The sequence below is a fragment of the Hyperoodon ampullatus genome (genome assembly GCF_949752795.1).
Source record: "Hyperoodon ampullatus genome assembly, chromosome: 14".
NCBI classification, from domain to species: domain Eukaryota; kingdom Metazoa; phylum Chordata; class Mammalia; order Artiodactyla; family Ziphiidae; genus Hyperoodon; species Hyperoodon ampullatus.
In genome coordinates, this window is record NC_136927.1 from 31878325 (window position 1) to 31897084 (window position 18760).

At 49.3% G+C, this 18760-nt stretch overlaps 1 protein-coding gene across 1 annotated transcript in view; it reads left to right on the forward strand.

Moving 5' to 3' along the window:
* SNX29 (sorting nexin 29) overlaps nucleotides 1-18760 on the forward strand; it is a gene marked incomplete at both ends in the record, with an annotated part of 539882 nt that overhangs the window by 345935 nt on the left and 175187 nt on the right. The window contains 2 exon segments of the mRNA XM_079720019.1: nucleotides 13927-13982; nucleotides 17001-17082. Coding sequence (XP_079576145.1) covers nucleotides 13927-13982; nucleotides 17001-17082 — 138 coding nt within the window.

Genomic DNA, 18760 nt, shown 5'->3' on the forward strand with positions numbered 1-18760 from the left:
ATGCTGACTGATCTGTGTTATTTGGTGCTCACCCTTGCATCAGGCTGGGTAGGGTTTGTTCCACACAAATCTCATGGTGGGGTGATTTCCCAGGAGGGGAGTGGATGCCGGGCAGCAAAGAGCCACACCCCTTTATCCTGCCTTTTCCTTTCCTTGGGGAGGAAATGGAAGCTCAGAGCCGGGAAATGGCTTGCCTGCTGCCACTCCGCATGTTAGAAACAGAGCAGGGACCAGGCTGTGGGTCTAGGACTGTATTCTTGCTCCTTTGACTCGGTTCCAAAAACGTCTTCTTGGGAAGTCATCAATTTCAAAGGGGATTGGGGACACATCGCACTTCGGGAGATGTAATTATAAAACAGATGTTAAATTGCACTGTCTCTGGCATCTTTGATGAGCAGAACTTCATTATTTATTGCTTGTTGATAAAAGGCAGATCGAAAATTAGACAGATTTCTCCCTGGCAGGACTGCTTGTCGTGTCTGATCTCTGCGGGGAGAGGTCTGGGGCTCTAACTGAGGGTGTTGGTGATCCGCTTCCTAAGTCAGCAGTGGCAGCAAGTGGCGGCCGCCCCGCCCTGATGAGGCCATTGTTTAGCTGGTTTGGGGAGGCACTGGTGTGTGTGTGCGGCAGGGCTGTTAACTTTGACGTGTGAGTACTTGTGGAAGGTGCTGTTTTGGAGTGACTGCTGGTGTCCATCGCTGAACATCACACAGCAGCTTGTCTGGGCGCTGGTGCAGGAACGGGCCTTTGTAGTGTTCGAGGACAGGAGCTCAGCTTTAAGAATTCTTTCTCCCTTTCTGCCATCGACGCCATCACCTTTTACTCTCGCACAGTGGAACCCCTAAGGCTGACCAACTGCCTGAGCTGTTCTGTGGAATCGACGGGCTCATCCATCCTCCCACCCATCTGGTGTTTCCGGGAGCCGATAGCATAGTGGATTGGGTTGGGTGAGTGAATGTAGGAAATAGTTTGCACCTGTAGTCAACATGTTCCTCATGGAAGAACATGTCTTCCAGCCGTTTCCTACCCCTGGCCTCTGACATGACCGTCCCTGCCTGTGAGTAGCACCCTGACCCGACCTTATTCATGACTTCAGGAGATGCTTGCTGAGTGCCTTCTCTGTACCCGGCCCTGGGATACAGTACACCAGACTCTATTTGCATTATTTCACTTAATCCATAATAAGCCTAGCAGGGAAGTATTATTTGCCTGCTTTATACCTGAGGAGAGTGAGGCTTGGAGAGGTCGGGGGCCTTGGCTGGGATGGCACAGTAAGCGTGCAAGCCTAGACCTGTCAAACCCCAAAGCCGTGTTCTTTCGCTACATGCTACAGCCCAGAGTGGACTCTCGACGCCACACCTGAGTCCACTCCTAGCTCTGGCACTTACAGCCCTGTGCCCTTGAGCAGGTTAAGTCAACTCTCTGAGTGTCTGTTTCCTCATCTATAAAATGAGGATGATAATAGTATCAACCCCTCAGGGTAATGACACATTTAAAATGTAGAACCCAGGGCCTGGCACCGAGCACGAGATAATAAATGTAACAAGTCACCACAGCTTGGTGGCTTAAAACAACACACATTTATTCTCTCACGGTTGTGGAGGCCAGAAGTCTGAAATCAAAGTGTGAACACTGGCAGGGCCAGGTATTATCTGGAGATTCCAGGGGAAGAGTCTTCCTGCCTCTTCTAGCTTCTGGCGGGCCTGAGCATTCCTTGGCTTGTGGCCACATCATTCCAATCTCTGCCTCTGTCTTCACATGGCCTTCTGCTGCGTCTCTCTGTGTGTCTTTTCTAAGGACACTCGTCACTGGGTTTTAGGGCCCACCCGGATAATCCAGGATGATCTCATCGCGAGATCTTTAACCTAGTTACATCTGCAAAATTGTTTTTCCAAATAAAGTCACATTTACCGGTTCTGGGCCTTAAGATATGGACATACCACTTGGGGGGGCCACCATTCAAGTCATTACAGCTGCTATTATTATTATTATTATTATTATTTTTTTTTTTTGCCGTACGCGGGCCTCTCACCGTTGCGGCCTTTCCTGTTGTGGAGCACAGGCTCTGGATGCACAGGCTCAGTGGCCATGGCTCACGGGCCCAGCTGCTCCCTGGCATGTGGGATCTTCCCAGATCGGGGCACGAACCCGTGTCCCCTGCATCGGCAGGCGGACTCTCAACCACTGCGCCACCAGGGAAGCCCCTACAGCTGCTATTATTTTTAAAAAATGTTTTGGGAGGCACATGTATTACATGAATACATTCTGAATGTAAATATTCAGACATTATGTTAAAATCTCTTTGTCAGTCACCCTCAGTTCCATTCCCCTCCCCAGAGACCACTGTCCTGATGAGTTCGGTGCTTATCCTTCCAGACCTTTCTGTTAGGATAGAAAGATAGATGTTATCACGGATTATTACCCTGTTGCCAGGCCCCACGATAGGTCCTGGGTGTCTGAGGTGGGTGAAAGCACAGCCTGGTGCCCGGTCAGCTTGCAGGTGTCTAGGGAAGTAGGGAGTAAACCAGTGATCTCCATGCACGTGGGAGGGGCCGTAACAGCCACACGTACAAAGTGCCGTGGGGACACCACGGGGCAGCCTTCAGCTGTCTTTGTAAAAGAGGAACGTCAGGTTCTAAAGGCTTTGATGAGTGGAGGCACCTCAGCCTTGTAGGGTTTGAAAGATGCCAACCTTGAAAGGCATAAGTCCGGGGAATTGGGTGAGGAAGGAACCTGGAGTGGACATGGCCGGTGGCAGGAGTGAATCCAGAGCTCCTGGCGGTTGTGCCTGGGGATTGTCCTCCTCAGGAAACTGGAGGTTTTCTCCAGGGTGGTGGGTTTCAAGCTGTGTCCCACGGGGCTCCAGGCCTCTGAGAAGAGAACACAGGGGCTGGGGTGGGTGGGAGGAGGGCAGAGCCCTGGGCTCTCACCCAGCTTGGCCCCAGCGGCCCCTCTCCCTGCTGAGTGACATGCATGGGAGCTGTGCCCAGTGGCCTGTGGTCCCCTCCCAGCATGGTCTCCAGCTGCCCCAAACCTCAGGGGCTAACATGCAAACGAAGGAAAAGCCATGTGCTTTGGCTGACTGCCGTGTTGACAAATGGTGATAATAGGTCTAGATGGACAAAGAAGACAAGATGAGATGCCTCTGGGTGACTTTTCAAAGTCACCTTTCTGGGTTTTCTCATGTAGAGGACACAGATGGTATTCACTGTGCTGGGAAGTGAGGCAGCCAGATGGACCGTGTTCTCCAGAACTGACGGGAGACCCAGCAGCCCAGACCCAAGCCTCGCCAGCCCCTGAGCCGCCGTGGGTGTGCTGAGTGAGAGGCGCTCAGACCTTCTAGAAGATCTGCGCAAGATCTGCCTCCACGCCCAGCCCAGTGTACTTGGCCTTGCGAGGACTCCCGCTGGGCCTTCGTGTGCTGGGCTGCTCTGGGTGATGCAGCCATGGCTGCACTTGGAGCCCCGGCTCCCGGGCACTCTTGCCTGCACTTGACATCAACTGTCTCACTTCTTTGTCAGGACAACCCTACGAGGGAGGTGGAATTGCTGTATTTATTCTACAGTGAAGGAAACAGAGGCAGAGAGAGGTCGAGCCACTTGCTAGGCTCACAGCACCGGAAAGAAGGCCCCCAGGCGCTGGGCTCTGGCGTCCGTGCCCTGCGCTCTCACTGATCTGCTCTCCACTGCGTCCCCCAACCCGCAGCCTCCAGGGTGATGCCCTGCAGAGCAGCCAGGGCGCTGCCGCTAACACTGGGCCTCTTGGCAAAACGTGAATCAAAAAAAGTGGTTTGCTTACCAAAAAAATCGAAATCTTGAAAGTACAGGAAAGGGAAAACCCACAGGTGCGTTTTCAGCCTGGGCCATGTTCACAGACATGTGGAAATACAAGCTCAGTCTTAATAAGAGGGGAGTTGAAGGGTAAGAAATAAAACAGGAAGCTTCCTGTTCCAGCAGAGCGGACAGATCCAATTAAAGAGAGTAACATCTAGGTTTCTGTTGCTGACGTGTAGAAACCAAGTTGGCCGTTCAGTTTTCGGTGCCTTAGCACCGACTGGGAGGGACACTGGACTACATCAGTTCTCTTTGCTCCTTGTGGCACAGCTGGATGGGGCTAGAAATGCTGGGCTGAGGAGAACGCGGACAGCCTGCTCGAGTGCCCGTTCTTGCTGGTGGGGCCGGTGCTGCTCTGCTCGGAGCAGCTGGTGGGAGGCCCTGTGCTGCCCCAGAGACAGATCAGGAGACATGGTGAATTCTCAGTAGTGGGAAATGGGTTCTGATTTAAAAAAAAAAAACACCCGAGCTGAAGGCAAGATTGCTAAAGTGTGGAGCTGGCCCGAGTTCCCCTTCTTGTTTTGTCCTCTTCCCGCAGGGAGGTGACAGGGAAGGTAAGAAATGGCAGCTGAGGACAATGTACTGTAACCGCACAGGCAGCATGCTGGGCAGCTTCTAAACGGACGCTGCAGAGGTTGGGGTTGGGTGAGTGCTGGCCCCGCTTTACAGAAGAGGAAACTGGGGCATAGGTTTCACGGTTAGTAACTGGCAAAGCCCAGGCCTCCCTGACCTTTAGACACCAGACCCTCGCTGCATGTTTCCCGAGGACCTGGGCAGCCAAAGGGATTCACTAAAGAATTTCCTGAGAAACTCACCCCTCCAACCCACCTCACGCACCTGAAGCAGCCTCTAGGGTGTGGCTCTCTTATTTGGAAGGGGTAGAAATTAAATCCCCAGAAAGAACCCTGGGAGGAAACATTCCAGAGTCGTTATGCTTTTATCTGCAAGTCAGCAGTGCCTGCTCATCTGCTTATGTAATCATCACACTTGTAATGGCAGAAATACAGTCCGGACGTTTCAGTAGCCGCAGGGAGCCCAGGTGTATACATGCTCTGACTGCCCGAGTGTCTTCATTTCCCGTTACAAGGAACAGATTCCTTCCTTCAGGGATTAGCCTGGATTCTCGTTTTGCACCCTTGTTTCTTTGCGGGGAGGCGGCAGGTGTAGTAAAAAGAGCACAGCTCCGATTTCAGCCAGACTTGGGTTTGAATTCTTGCTGTGTGCATGGGCACATCGCAGAGCCTCTCTGAGCCTTTTGTAGAACATGGGACACGAAATCCTCATGTTAAAAGGTTGCTGTGAGGATGATGTAAATGAATGTAAATAAGGGCCTGGATTCTTAAATGTCATTTCTTATCCCTCCCCCTCCATCCAGATCTGGGGCCTCTTTTTACTCTCAAGTACTGAAAGTCGTTTCACGAAGCTGTGGAGCTCAAACATTTGTTCCTCCCCACAGAGAAGAAGGAAGTGTTTCCTTGAAATTACTGATGATTTTTCTACATCTGTTCAGCCATCAACGACAGCAGAAGTTGGCCAGCTTTTTCCGTAAATGCCCAGAGAGTAAATATTTTAGGTGCTGTGGGTTGTACTGTCTCCGTCACACGGACTGAACTTTGGGGTTAGAGTGGACAGCAGCCATAGGTGATAGCACACATGTCATACCAGTGTCACTGTGTTCCAATGAAAATTTATTTACAAACGCAGGCTGGATTTGGCCTGTGGGCCATCGTTTGCCAACTGTTGATTTTGATTCTGGGGAGGTACTGGGTTTGGGGACCAGGAATGTAAAAATGAACAAGCCCCCCCTCTGCCCTGGAAGGTTTCCCCCAGCAGCACACGTGTCTGTGCGAGCTCATGAGGGCTGTTCTGTTTGCAGGAAGACAGTATTTGGGGTAACGGGCCTGGAGGGGTCCTTCTGTTGTCCTTCCAGCCTAGTGTCTCCAGCGCATCACCAGATAGACTCAGATCCGCTCCTGTCTGCAGTAATGAGCTCCGCAGACCTGCCGCTTAAACCTCCTTGATACATCTTAATGCTGTTAGATGCTGCTTGGTGGTCCCTGGCTAATTTCTAAGTGACAGTTTCAGTTGTGTTTGCTGTGTATTTAAGGAAATCCTACATTCACTGTCCACTTACACTGCAATCCTGGTGAGAGCAGTTTTGGATTCTAGAGTTTGCACAACTCTGCTTCTCCTTGGCATCTTCTGGTTGCTCTGTACCTCCATTTCTTTGGCTGTTCAATGGGAGTTAAAGGTGAAATGAGGCAGCTTGTTGAGTGTTTTCTAATCTTCTTTCTTCTTAAGTAAATCATGCTTGTGTACCCTTTCCTTTAAAAGGAGCTCTGCCTTGAAAACTCGATATGGGAAACGGGTCAAAGTATAATAGAAGCTGCTCTTTTTCTTTTTGGCTGCATGGCATGCAGGATCTTAGTTCCCCAACCAGGGATCGAACCTGCGTCCCCAGCAGTGGAAGTGCAGACTCTTAACCACTGGGCAGCCCGGGAAGTCCCTAGAAGCTGCTCTTGCTGAAGAAGGGCATTGGGGGAGGGGAGGCTCTGGCCACTAAGCCCTTGCAGCACCTACTAGAAACTTTGGAGATCTGTCAGGAGCAGGCATGACCCCTGCTGTGGTGTGGGGCCATAGAAACCTGCAGGGGGGGGACCCAGCCACTCCTCGGCCCTGGGTGTCTTCATGTGTAGCAGGAGAGGGTTTAGATGAGTCGAATGCTCTCAGCTCCTCCTTAGGAAGCCTAAGTCTTTCGCTAGAGGTTGGCTGAGAATTCATAACTGAAGAATAGCTTTCTATTAGTAATTAAGCCTGGAGAAACTGGAGACACTTGTGGATTTGTACTTTCTTTACAGGTGAGGCTTTAAAATATCTGTTGCTGAAAAGGCAATGGGCAGACGTTGGCAAATTATCTGGTGTGCCAAGTTGAGATGGCATCTGCATGTGTGTGTGTGCATGGGTTTGTGTATGGGTGTGTGTGTGCATATGGTATGTGTGCATATGGGTGTGTGTGTGCATGTGGGTGTGTGTGCATATGAGTGTGTGTATGGGGTGTGTGTGCATATTGGTGTGTGGGTGCATATGGGTGTGTACGTATGGGTATGCGTATGGGAGTGTGTGCACGTATGGGTGTGTGTATGGGTGTGTGTGTATGGCTGTGTGTGCATATTGGTGTGTGTGTGCATGTGGATGTGTGTTTGTTCGTATGAGTGCGTGTATGGGTGTGTGTGTATGGAGGTGTGTGTGTATGGGTGTATGCGTATAAGTATGTGTGTTTATGGGTGTGTGTGTGTGTATGGGTGTGTGTGTGCGTATGGGTTTGTGCATATGGGTGTGTGTGCGCATGTGCATTTGTGCATATGAGTGTGTGTGTGTATGGGTGTGCACGTGTGCTCAGCAGCCTCCTGGCTGTTCCCTCTTGCCTGTTGCCCAGAGTGACTTTTCAAATGGGGACTTGCCCAGACTCTCCCTTGCTTAAATCCTTTTGGAGGCTTCCCTCTACCTGAGCAAAGACCAGAGCCCCACCGTCCTCCCTCAGGCCTCAGCTCCAGCGCCGGTCCCTCCAAACCTCTTTCCCGAATTGCCTTCCCAGACACCTTAGTTATCTTGATTCTTCTCCATGGACACACTGTAATTGTGCTCTCAGTTATTTCTAGACTGTCTCCCTGGATGGATTGTGTGCTCCATGGGCCCCAGGCCTTCATCTCCCCTGCTCCCTGCTGCCTGTCTGGTACCCAGAGTGTCTGGCCCATAAGAGGAACCTAGTACGGATTTGCAGACTAAGGTCTGAGTAACGGTGTGTGCATCTGTGGTGGAGCAGCTGGCCCCTCACTCTTGCATGGGGACTGCTGGGCCCCAGACACCTGTCTATTCTGTCCAGCGTCCTTGAACTCTGCCCCTGAACAATGAGAGTAACTGCCACTTAGCAAGCCCTTTGTATGTACGTATGCTGTCCATGCATCTTAATTGCTTGGAAAGAAACTAGATGTCCATTCTTAGTAAATTAGATAATTTTCTCACGCCCCCTCCCTTCTCATCCCTGCCCTCCTCCAACCATCCCGTCCCCCATCTGTCTATTTGTTCATCTATCCATCCATTGGGAACATGCTCTGAGCAATCAGTATGTGCCTGATACCATCTGGGGCTCTGAGAATATTGTTCCTGAGACCCTCAGAGTCTTTTTGGGAAAAACAGACACATCAAAAACTAATTCACAGAAGTGTGCTAGCCTGCCTTTATGCAAGCTTCCAGGGCTACTCAGAGGATTGAATGAAAGACTCTTTAAAGCTCTTATTTGCCCATTCTTTACTCCCAGTAGAGAGTCTCGGGCCTCAGCTGATGCCTCTAATTGTATATTTGTAAAACAAAGAACAAATTAACAGATAAACACACAACCCTGAAAGTGGTCCAGACCTGGCAGCAGCCTCCCTGAGGGGAGGAAAGCCCAGGCCTGCTTTGTGTTCAAAGCAGCAGCCCTGAGCCTGTTTGTCCTCGGGCCCAGCGACCAAGCTGGAGACAGAGCCGTGCATTTCACATGTTGTTTCTTCTTAAAAAGTGAGAAGAGAAAGCAAGGTGTTGGTGGGATGGGAAATAGTTGTCGTTTCTGGCAGTGCAAAGTGAGAGCTGATTGCTGAAGGGAAGGCTATGTGAAAAGAGGGATGTGTGAGAAAGTGACTGGAAAACATAAATTATGGGTGTCTTTTCACGATTGGGACAAAGATTTGCTGTCCTGTATTGTCTGCCTTTTTGCCTTGTCTTTTGAGCAGTGAATCCGAGAGCCCTATAATTAGAAGACAAGGAACATGGTTCTCTTCCTTTGGTTCCTCTTGTGTCCAAACTAACTCATCCTTCTCGTGCATGATGATTTCGAATTTGCTCCAGAGCAGTTTAAAACTTGATTGACACTTCCGTGGAAATGGAGCTTCCCTCATCATTCACTTGTTTCCTTCAGTCACAAGTGCTCAGTCAGTGCCCACAACATGCCAGGGCCTGTGTGAATGACCTTTCGTGGAAGCTGCTGTCCCCAGGCTCGCAGGGAGGGACCAATACAGAGTGTGGAATAATTGCAGCCTGAGCACCGGGAATGGTAGAGGGTGGCAGTGTGCAATCTGCTTATTTCTGGTGATCAGGGAAGGTATCTCATAGGAGGTCATCTTTTAGCGGAATCTGAAAAGATGTGAAAAGAGCCAGCCATACAAAGAGGCTGGGGGAAGAAAGGAGGGAAGCATGACTTGCGGTAATACGTCCTTCACGGTATTTATTTGAGGATTAATAATGCGCCAATACATTGGCGCATAGTAGATGTTCAATGCGCATTGGCCCCCTCTGCCCTCCATCTTTGTCGCTTTCTAGCAGGCCCTTCAGAGAGCCATGTGACGACTTTCATGATCAGTGGAGGCTGACTTGTACACCCAGAGATGGAAAAGGATTCTGATGGTGGGTCTCGCCTGTCCCTCCACATCCTTGTGTACGCAGCGCCTGGGGTGTTTGCTACAGAAAGACCCAGAAATCCTGGCTGCTCTGTTTCTCCAGCCATGGGCTCTTCCTTTCTCTGCACTCACATACTGACCCCCGAACCCCCAGACCGCAGGCCAGATGATGAGCCGCCTTCTCTGCAGGGCCAGGGAGAAGCAAATGAGGACAACCACACTTACTTGTGCTCCACGTTGGAGGGAATCAAAAAGAAGCCTCCATCGCAGAGATGTGTCCTCCAAGACTCCCCAGGGCTTCAGGAAGGCACGAGGGATGTTTGTGGCCAGTATCAATAGAAAGTTGATTTTTCTTCCAAAATCTCTACCCCACAGGTCTTTCACTGCCAGAATATGAAGTCAAATCAGCTTTCTGGATGCTTACTGTAAACCCCAGATGCTATCTAGCTCCAATCTGGGTAGACAGAATGAAAAGAGAGCATGTTAAGATGTTTAATAAGTTTGGCCATCAATTATCATACTGCAGTTGCTGTAGAGCCTGGCCTGATTTTTAAGATCTATTCCACCGAGGTCAGAAAGTTCATGGACTCTTTTTCCAGCCAGCCTCCCTGAACTCAGGCAGACACATAAATGTCTCCTGGCTTGCTGATGCCAATAACGCCAGTAATCAGAAGAAAAACTCCTGGGGGCTTCCCTGGTGGCACAGTGGTTAAGAATCTGCCTACCAGTGCAAGGGAAATGGGTTTGAGCCCTCGTCCAGAAAGATACCACATGCTGCGGAGCAGTTAAGCCCGTGAGCCACAACTACTGAGCCTGCGCTGTAGAGCCTGTGAGCCACAACTACTGAGCCCGTGTGCCTAGAGCCCATGCTCTGCAACAAGAGAAGCCACCGCAATGAGAAGCCTGCGCACCACAACGAAGAGTAGCCCCTGCTCGCTGCAACTAGAGAAAAGCCCACACACAGCACCAAAGACCCAATGCAGCCAAAAATAAAATTAAATAAATAAAAATAAAATTTTTAAAAGAAAAAAAATTGTTTAAGAAGGAAAATTTTTTTTTAAAAAAGAAGAAAAACTCCTGAGTTGGGAGGATTTAACAACTCCCAGATACTTAACATCCATTGTCCAAGAGGGTCCCCCTACAAATAAGCATCCCTGAAGGGAAATTTATCTGTCAGGAAGATACTTTCTTTTAAAAATTGATTGTTTTCAGAAGCTCTTTGTTCAGAGTGACATCTGTCCTTAAAAACCTCACCTTATCTTTTGCTTCTGGTCACCCTTCCCCTCAGCCTGGTGGGGCAGACAGTCAGAACCTTGCTTCTTGTGAATGAGGTTCCCCGGGTCCAAGCTCTGTTCACGTCCCGTTTGAGAAGAGCCTGCATTTAAAGGCAGTGTAATGATGCCACTGGTGCCTTCACAGTCTGTGGGTCCTTCCTCCGATCTGCTTACCTGATCCTCACATTGTACCGAAGAAACTTCCCCAGGCTCAGATGCTGAGGGAAAGCTCAGAGAAGAGAGGTGGAGAGCCACCGTGCAGCCCCGCCAGAGAAGGCACTGGGTTCCATGGGGAAGCGCTGAGGGGAGACTGGTGTCTGGAAGGGGGCGCTTCAGAGCCAGCCTCAGCCCTCGTTTGTCCCCCATGAATAGAAGACCTGAGGGCACAGCCTCTCCCATCCTGCGGGGGAGGATTGGAAAGACTGTCTTATTCACTTTATGCAGTAATGCGATACACACTTAATATATTATGTATATAATTAATGTAGGCATATATTATGTATGTGTATATGTACAATATAGTAGGTATCTGTTAGTATTTACACAATTAATGCATCTTCATTGTAGAAAGTACAGGAAAGTTCAGATCCATGCTACAAATCCACCTGGCTGCCCTCTCTCTGATACCCCACTGTCTTTCGGATCTCTTTCATCCTAATACTGATCCACAGTCATTATGAGCTATATTCAAGACTCGCACTAGGCATTTGCAGTCCGTAGCAGCTTTTTTATTTTTCTTTTTAAATTTTTTTTTGGTCGTGCCCTGTGGCTTGCAGGATCCTAGTTTCCCAACCAGGGATTGAACCCAGGCCCTCGGCAGTGAAAGCGCCAAGCCCTAACCACTGGACCATCGGGGAATTCCCCATAGCGGCTTTTTATTAAACAGAGACCAGGAGCTTTTTTTTCCTATGCCATTAGAAATTTATCAAAAGCACTCTTTTGGTGGGATAATGCATTCTAATTTACATTTTTAATTGTTAGTATTAGATTATTTTGAAACTCGAACGATACAAAAGAGTGTTGACTAAATAGCCTCGCTCCCACCCCACTGCCTGGGCCCCACCCCCGCCCCAGCACCCACAGGCTGATGCCCCTTTGATTGGTGCCTTGAACTTCACTTCTTTACCTTCTTGATGCAAAAACAAATACAATTTGATATTCTTCATTCTCTGTTTTCTCACCCAAGTTGGTGTATTAGACACACCGTCTGTACCCTACTTTTGCTTGCACGTGATGGTCCATCTTGGAGGTGTTTTCATAACTGCACGTGGAATGCTATCTCATTCTTCAAAAGCACATTTAAATTCTTTTAAAGCAATTCACTCAAAAGATAAATTTTTTTAATCTTCCAGAAAGATAGCAAATGAAAAATAAGCATCATTTCTCTCCCCAATCCCACTCCTAATCTATTATCAATAATAGCCACTGTTATTTTCTTAGATCCTTTTCCAGAATTATCTTTGTGCTCGTACCTTCATGAGTGTGTGTGTGTGTGTATGTGTATGTAACTCGTTTCTTTTTAAACCAGGCATCTCATACGGACATGTCATAATTTCTTGAATCATTCCTCTCTAGTTGGACCTTTAGATCCTTTTGGTTGGCGTCTTTGTTTCCTCTGGATAGCAGAGGACTGTGATTTCTGGGTCAAAGGATGTAGGTGTCTTTAGATATCTCAGTACACACAGCCTCGTGGCTTCCCCTGATAGATTGTACCAGCTCTCACCACAGCCGCCCAGAGGAAAATAACAGTCCCTCTAACAGCAGGGCCACCCCGACCCACAGCCCAGGGAGTTCCTGATCTTTTGAAACTGATGTTCTCTCAAGCGGTTAGGCGGGTTTCTCCTTGTTGGACTTGAAAGAATCTCTTAACAGCAGCTCCTTAACAAAGCCTGCAGCCCGGAGCCCAATTGAATTGCTTAGTTCCAGGGACCTGGAAAGGGCTCAGCTTGGGCCATTCTCCCTCAGGGCTGCCATGTATGGGGTGAGACACCTCCAGGTGGTGGGCAGATTCATGTATGGTGTCAAGGGTAACAGACAACTTCTCAAGAGTTGTCATATTATTATAGCGCACAGGTCAGTCAAGGAGACCCTTCTACCTGCCTGGCACTGTTCCACATGCTCTACACATATCAACTCCTCTTGTTCTCAGAACAACCTTGTGCGTATTAGTATTATACATACCCATTTTACAGACAAGGACAGTGTGATGCAGAGAAGTCAAGTGACTTGCTTGTGGCCACACAGGAGCGCGGGATTGGATCCTGAGCCGTGTGGTCCCAGAGCCCAGGCTGCATAACCACTGTGTCCTCCTGCCTCCAGAAGGAGTCTGCTGTTTCTCTAAGGACTACCTTCTAGTGTCTTCTTATCCTCTGTACAGGCAAGACTTTGCCAAGTCTCACCTTCTCCTATCACCTTTGAGCTGGCTTTTCCTCTGTTTGCTAAGCGTTTTTAGCAGAAAAGCCTGGACATTCCTGGATTCGTATCCCTTTCCTACATGTGTGGCCTTGGACAAGTTCAGCCTCTGTGATCCTCAGTTCCCTCATCTGGGGGGCAGGGAGCATTACCCACCCCCGGATCCTTATCACGATTGATGAAGATTGAGGATAAGGAGAATGCCCTGACAGGTGCACAGTGTGAAACTTTCCCTCATCACCCCCCACCCTTCTCTATCTCTCTTGGTTCTTCTTAGTTTTGATCCACAGTCTTAAGTTCTCTCCAGTTCAAATTCGATCCTATCACAAAAGGAAGCTCATTCCCAGGGTCCGATAACGTCACGATTTATTGAGCATCTACAAGTGCTGGCCAATCGCTGTCTGCTCTGGATGAGAATTGCCATCCCACCAGGCGTTTTAGTTTCTTGCACCCAATCCTGTTCTCATGGGGCCCTTCTGAGTCACAAGAGAAAGTCATGTTCGGCTGCCTTAAATTGCTCACACATGTGAGGGGAAAGGATAGAGCCATTTGGGGGACAGACATTCCCCTTTGTGTTTACACACCACGTGTGTCTGTGCGTGATGGTTATCACGGTGATGATGCATATTTTTGCCTTTGCACATTTGATACCTTGCCTCTCAGCTCCTAATTAAGCCTCTATAGCTCCAAAATTACATGCTTTTACACACGCATGATGATCTCAGTAGGATTAACAGTCCTTTTTTTCTGTGAAGGTAATTGAGGTCTTTCATGGTGGCATATTTTTATTACTGTAACTCCGTCTTTAACCATCCTTCCATAAAATCTCTTATTGTTTTCCAGTAACTGCTTCTTCACCTCATTCTGAACAGGAAATGCTCAGGGGTCCTTGAGAAGCAGAATTTCCTGTGATTATGCAAACCATGGTAACCATGATGCATTTTCTCTCTCCCCTTCCCCCTCTCCCTATGGCAGGTGCCTGGAGATTTGAGTCAAACGTCCGAAGACCAGAGTTTGTCGGATTTTGAAACGTAAGTCCACAGCATCTGCTCGTGAGGGGCCCTTTAGAAACAAGACTCTGTTACTTGGCTTGCGTCCCAGGACCATAGAGGGAACCAGCAACCGCTGTTGAAATCTGCATGGCTGATTTGGTTATTGTAGAGGTGGGGAGTTGTTTGCCTGCAGCCTGAGTCTGGCCTTCAGATGTGTTTTTATCTCCCTCTTTGGGTATTGAAAAACAATTTCTTTTTGGCTGACATTTAAGAGTCGGAAGGTATCACATGAAAATTTAAATATCTCCATTTTCTTTAAAAGAAGAAATCCCAGCAAGGCCACCATCAGCTAGAGCTGAGCAGCAGCTGCTTCTTCCATCCAGGGTGCATGCTTGTCAGCTTGCTGCAGTCCCCACTTCTCTCTTTTGTCTGACTGTGACCCACTCCACTCATTCCATTGTCTGGGTGTCTCCCGTTCAAATTTTGAGTTTGCAACTCCTGGGCTATTGGAAACGACAGTAGTTCAGTACATTGGTCTGATTTTTGATTGGATTTAATTCTGTCTGGCGCCTCTGCTGATAACCCCTAAGGAATTTAGTTGGTCTTCAGACTGACTCTTTCTGATCAAGTTGCCTCGGTTTTGGGACCAGTAATCCCCTGGGGCTGGTGAAGAGAGGAGTGAGTCCTGAGTTAAGGGCAAGCAGAACCTCCCTCCTCTCTCATTTAGTTGTGCTGAGTAGAGGAAGGTTCAGCTTCCCCAGGAGAGAGGGCGGGGCATCGGAAGAGCATTTTGTTAGAGCCAGGCTGAGCCAAGTTGAAATCTTAACTGCAGGACTCATGCTGGTGTGACCTTGGGCGAGCCGCTTAACCTCTCTCAGCCTGAGTTTCCTCATTCACGAGGCGCAGATCACAAGAGTGGGGTTATGAAAAGCTCGGAGGGGATCAAGAGGCAGCTGTGGTAGAGGTGGAGGTGCCTGTTAGATTGGTGAGGGGGGTGGTGGAGGTTAAGAGGTGAAGGATGAAAATCAAAGACGAGTTTGCTTCGCATGGGCCTTTGGGGGGCAGTGTGGAGGGGAGTACATAGTGAAAAGGATCATGGGATGGTGGCCTGGTGGAGGGAAAGGGGGAACCAGCTGGGGAGAGAGGTGAAAGCCGCAGAGGGGATCCCAGAGATGAGCCACTCGTGAGGCGCAAGGGACTCATTCATAAAGCAAGAATTTATCACGTGCCTGCTGCGGGGAGGGGTCGTGCCAGGTCGTCGGTGGAGGGGATGAATCAGCCATGGTCCCTGCTCTCAGGCAACCTCTGCCGGGTCCAGCCACCTCATCTCTCCTCCTCCTCCCCCTCAGGTTGATCATCTCCACTAAAGCCAGAGGGAAGCGCCATTTCCCTCTCCCTCTTCTCTTGCAGAGAAGGCCCTGGCTGACCTCAGCTCCATCCCCAGCCTCCCCTGGCCCTCCCTTCATACCAAGCGCCCTGGTAGATTTGACTCCTCCAACTTATTTGGTCCTCCATACTTGGGATCATTATTTTATTCCCTTAACTCACACTTCTAAGTCTAAGAGAGAGAGGACAATCAATTCTAATACAGCGAGCTATGTGCTCTGAAAGGGAGAACACGTACGGGGGGACCTGAGGGACCTCCTGGAGCCCTGGGAGGTGGTCCAGCCCTCACCAATCCTGGGAGGTTAATGGAAACCAGAGTGTCAGTTACACTTCTACACCCCTCCCCCTCCCGACAGAAATGAAAGGGGAACACTGTAGTCACTAGCACAGTTTTGGGGACCTTTCCAGGACGGGTGTCACAAACTGATATCCAAATCAGTTTGGTGCCTCAGAATGGCAGTTTGTACTTGGAGCCCTGGGGAGGTGATCAATAGGGTGTATTTTGCCCCATGAAGGCGGTCAGCACCTGGGCTCAGAGCTTAGAAGAAATGCTGCTTCAGGAGAGAAGCATTTCTTTGTGAAAATGAAATGCTCTTTACCGTGGAGGTTGTGAGGCTGTTGAGTCATGGACTCTTCCATCATTAGTGTCTCAAACTGTGTTCTAAGCACCAGAGGCTGGCGAATTTTTAAGAGCTGCTGTTTAGAGATAAGGAGAACTCCAGGAAAAGCGTTTAGCCCTGGAGAAACTCCTAGCAGAAACAAGGGCTAGGACCTCCCAGCCCTTCCAGAATTGCACAGCACTGTTGTGAGAGCTGTTAATGATTGATCTGGAAGTTTCCGTGACAGTTAACTTATCAGCTTCACATGATGTAGATCCAGCTGGTGGAAGAGTGGTGGTGGTGGGCGTGTGCGCCCAGTGACTCAGAGTTAGGTTCAAGTCATCACGTAAGGCGGAACTGTCACATAACCGAAAGAACCCTTGAAGTTCTCTCAAATAGCCGGCGAGGATCAACCGAGATAATCTAGGTGACAGCATGGAGCCCTGCAGTGTATGTGCTCCGCAAATGATTTTGCTCTATTCGAGCCACACACAGTGTTTTTGGAAAAGTTGCAAGAGCGGTTATCGGTGCCTGGCTTCCTGGAATCCCCTCTCCCCACCCCAAAGAGCTATCTCTTGCATAGCCTGAGCGTTGGTCTCCTGAGCTCTTTCGGGGAGCCTGACCTTAAAGTGGGGGTCAGGGTCTAAAGTGGGCACAGTGAGGGGGCAGCACGACTCCTCCAAACGCTCCGGAAGCCCTGTGGGCGTGAGTGCTCCTGACCCTCCTCCGCCTCGTGGGGGCTTCCGGTGATCGTCCCCCTCTTCAGATGAGCAAACTGAGGTTCAGATAAATTATGGGCCACGGTCACTCAGTTAGTAGGGACTGAAGGGCAGCTCTTTCTCATTCCAGAATACAAACTGCATATATACATCTAAAATATATATATATAGTTTAAACTAATCCCTTAAAAATAATCTTGGGGGACCAAGTAATGAGATGGAAACTGATGCTTTAGCTTACAATTAAGTGTAATAGATGTTGCCGTACATCGTCTGCCTCTTAGAGGAGAAAATAGCTTCCTCCCTTTTTTTGGTAAATTGAAATGACCACTTTGCATCTTTCTTTTGTTCAGATCAAACCGAGCGCTGATCAACGTCTGGATCCCGTCAGTGTTTCTCCGGGGCAAAGCCACCAATGCATTCCACGTGTATCAGGTAATTACCTGGTTTTCAGTTAGGTGTCACTGCTGGGGTGGGGACCACACTTGTTTGTTACTCTCTGGTGCTTTTGCCTCTGGGCGATGGAGTGCCATACGTAGAAGCCACAGCCTCCAAATGCCAGCATCCACCTGCCCAACCTCCCCGAGGAAGTGATCCTTCTGTCAGACAGAAGGAGGCAGGGTGGAGCTTTCTTGTGCTGTCGGGCCTCCTAGTGTGGCCATGACCGCTCAGCTCGGACTGCTTGAGCAGAAATGGGATTTGTTGGCTCGTGTTGCAACTGAGACGTCCAGGTGTGGGTCTGGCCTCAGACCTGCCTGGACCTGTGGTCAGACATCTGCTCCCATTTCCCCTGGTTTCCTCTGCTTGGGCGTCCTTTTCAGGCTGGCGTCCTCTGTGGGTGGACCAGGCAGCTCCCAGCAGCACCAGGCTCAGCCTGTCCCGGCATCTCTCAGGGGTCTGTCTTGGATCCCAAGCCCATCCCTAAACCCCAGGGTCGGGAGATGGACTCCTGTGATGGGCCAGCTTCGAATCATGTGACCCCCACTGGCACTGGGGTTGGAGTTGCCCTCATCTGACCATGTGACTGAGAGAGGGGTGAGGGGCTCCCCAGATGAAAAGCAGGCCATTCTTTGCTGACGAAGGGGCAACAGCCACTTGGCAAGTGGACACTGCGGCTGTGCCCTCTGCTTCCTTGAGGTAGAGCTGATCACCCCCTCCCCGGTAGAGGATTGAGTGTCTGAAACCAGGGGACCTTTGTTTTGGAGGTGATTTTGCCCCAACAGTTGGGACCCCAGTTGTCCATCTTTTCTCGGATTTTCTGATGCCTCTTCCAGCCCTGCCTACCTACCCTCTTCTTGGCTTTCTTGTTTCTCTTTCTTTTTCTTACCTGATCTGCAGCTGTTGGCGTTCACTTGTCCTGGGACTGTCCTGTTTTCAACTTTGACTCTTAGCCACTTCTGCTTCTGCTCTTGAATGATACCACAACAACTTTCATTACGTTTTGTTCTTATTCCCCACGAGCTCCGTGAAGAGCCTTGAGTGTTGTTGCCATTTTTCTTAATGGGGAATTGACCATTGAAGAAGTCTTCTCAGCTATTAGGATAGTTTCCCCAGAGACTGGGGTGGTGCAAAAAAGGACACTGAACTTGAGAATAGAAGCCCTGGTTTCAGTTTTGTGGCCTTAGGTAAATCTCAGTTTCCTTATCTGTAAAACAGAAATAATAATAATGCTTACTTTGCAAAGCTGTTGTTATTGGGATTAGAAATACATGGTGTCCAGTAGGCACTTGGTATTCATTTCTCATCTTCCAAAATGATCGCCGTGTTTAGTCTTTGATGGCAGGACTGGCAGTGGGCGTGGGTTATATAGGAATGGGCTTAAGCATGATACACGCCTCTTACCTGAAATCTTATGGACATATGAGCTAGAGTTCGGCAAGGAAATTTGCACTGGAAAGTTATTCTAGTTTACTTGTTCAGCTGGGCGACAGTAGCACTTTAATAAGTGTTAGAGAATCTGAGTGTTCCTGATGCTCTCAGCTCTGGGTTGAAAAGAGGATTAGATACAACAGATTTCCGAATATCCTCTTCTCCTTTTATCCCAAACCAACCCCGCCCCCCAACAAAAGTCTCTTATTTGAGCGTCCTTCATGTTCTGCTTTGCGGTCATCAG